This window comes from Amphimedon queenslandica, unplaced genomic scaffold, assembly GCF_000090795.2.
Source record: "Amphimedon queenslandica unplaced genomic scaffold, v1.1 AMPQUscaffold_7383_Cont20665, whole genome shotgun sequence".
NCBI classification, from domain to species: Eukaryota; Metazoa; Porifera; class Demospongiae; order Haplosclerida; family Niphatidae; genus Amphimedon; species Amphimedon queenslandica.
The window spans coordinates 1-2,095 of NW_003552332.1; the positions used below are offsets into that span (position 1 = coordinate 1).

At 35.8% G+C, this 2,095-nt stretch overlaps 1 protein-coding gene across 1 annotated transcript; it reads left to right on the forward strand.

Moving 5' to 3' along the window:
• The first annotated feature begins 6 nt into the window (after positions 1-6).
• Positions 7-862, forward strand: LOC109591738 (uncharacterized). The gene is made up of 4 exons (XM_020007398.1): positions 7-84; positions 136-273; positions 318-484; positions 603-862. Exons 1-4 carry the CDS (start codon positions 7-9, stop codon positions 718-720), a joined length of 501 nt encoding a protein of 166 aa, XP_019862957.1. The 3' UTR covers positions 721-862.
• The last annotated feature ends 1,233 nt before the right edge of the window (positions 863-2,095 follow it).

Here is a 2,095-nt window from a genome sequence, read left to right on the forward strand (position 1 = left end):
GTTAAGATGAGCAATGGAAGCACTACTGTTCTGTCTCTCTCTTCATCAGACACTGTATCAACACTGAGACAGCAAATTGCTGAAGTAAAAAATAACGAAAATAAACTTCATTTGACCCTTTAAACATCTCCTTAGTTCCTGGAGGCTGATATTGATAGCTTTTCAATGACCAGTGGGTATCCTCGTACAGACCTCACGCCTGAGCTTGACGATACTTCCCTCAGTGACCATGGGCTAGCACCTTCTGGTGTAGTCATAGTAAAATTTAACAACGTAAGAAGAATATTTAAATATAAAATAAGTTTGTTTTTGAGCAGAAAGGTGGTTCCTTGTTTTCACCAAGTGGCGATGGAGGAGTGTTAGCAACAGTCTGGGGTCTGTTTGCTGCCATTATACAGTTTATTGTAATGATATTTAAATACATTAAGGACAGTATATTTGGTAGTGGGTCTGGATCAACATCTCAACAATCTTCACAAAGAAGGTATTTAATAATAATGATAATAAATGCTTTTAATTTTACATTATGCCAATTCAATAACTTTTAAAGCCTAATTAAAATTTGGGTATTATTGTTATTATTTATAATTTTTATTTTCTAGTTCCATCAATCGTGGCAGTAACCAACGTTTCAGGAAGTTCAATCAAGATGATTTCAAAGATGATGACGATGAGAAAAGGAAAGAAACGTACAATGGAAACTCAACGCAACAGCTGTAGCACACGCACTGTTACCCTGCCAGATAACATTATGGACTATATGCATGCTTGTTAACTTGTGATATAGCGTGTAATTATTTTGTTAAAATAACTTGATTCACACACAAGTTCTAAAGTTTAAAATGGACTCTTTTCTTCTTAACGTTTTCCTTCACTTGCGATTTGATTTTAGCCACATCAACAACCACAGCTGTATCAAAAATAAAAAACGCCATCAATCATACAGTGCATGTCTGTATACTATAGTGTACTTTCAGTATACTCCAGTATATGTTAGTATTACTGGTAGAAAAATACGCAATATTAAACATGTCATGATACCTTCAGGCTGTTTCTCTGGCTTGTGTTTCTTTGTAATTGGTTCTTCTGCTGGAGCCTTCAAACTCTCTTCTCTCTCAAGCTTTCTCTTCTTTGATGCTTCAACACGTTGTTTCTATGGCAGCTATACAGTAACCATATGGACAATTAAAGTGCTAGAGTACTTTTCTATTTTCTTCTTTCCTTTGTTGTCGTTCTTTCTCTTTCATGAAGTATTCACCGCTGGCCAGTTCCTTATCAACCTGTGAATAAAAATGAAATCATACAGTACTATAAATATAATAGGTGTTAGGAAACTAAATATCAATTTGGCAATGAATTATTTGTGTTGATAATTATTCACGTTGTAAATTTCCCGTTATTGTATGATTATGAAATTAAAAAAACAAATTACAATTTGCAATTGCAAACCCTCGCTAGCATTTTAAGAAGACCTAATGTGGGAAGTCTTTATCATATTACTATGTGATCAGTTATCAACCATTCCTATAGCTAACAGAGAGAGGTAGTTCTGTTTGATAGCTAACAAAGAAGAATGATAGTCCAGTTCCTAGCAACACAAATAGCCTCATGTATCAACCATTCTCATGCATTGCTAACAATAAACAGAGGCAGCTCCCTACTACATAGATAATCCAACAAAGAGAAATAGTTCCAAGCAACTCAGGTAGCTTGACTGTGTCAACCATTTCTATAGCCAACAAAGAAGAAAGGCAGTTCCTAGCAGCCTGGCTGTATCAACTGACCCTCAGCTACGAGCCTATAAGAGGAGATCACAACACTGACAGTGTCAACTACTCTATAGTTGAAAGCTAGCATAAAAGACAAAGCTCAACCCTGCACTAAGAGAAGAACTGCCTATAATGAATATCAAAGATAAGAAAGCTTGGATAGTCCCTCTTGGAAGGGATCACCAGATGCTCAGTCCAAGATGATATAAATAGAGGCAGGCTGGAGTGATCCATTACAATACAATATCTTGTCATTTATCAAATAATGCAAGTACTAGCTTTGACTGTTCTTTTAGTGGCTGCAACAATAAGTACAGCAACTAATG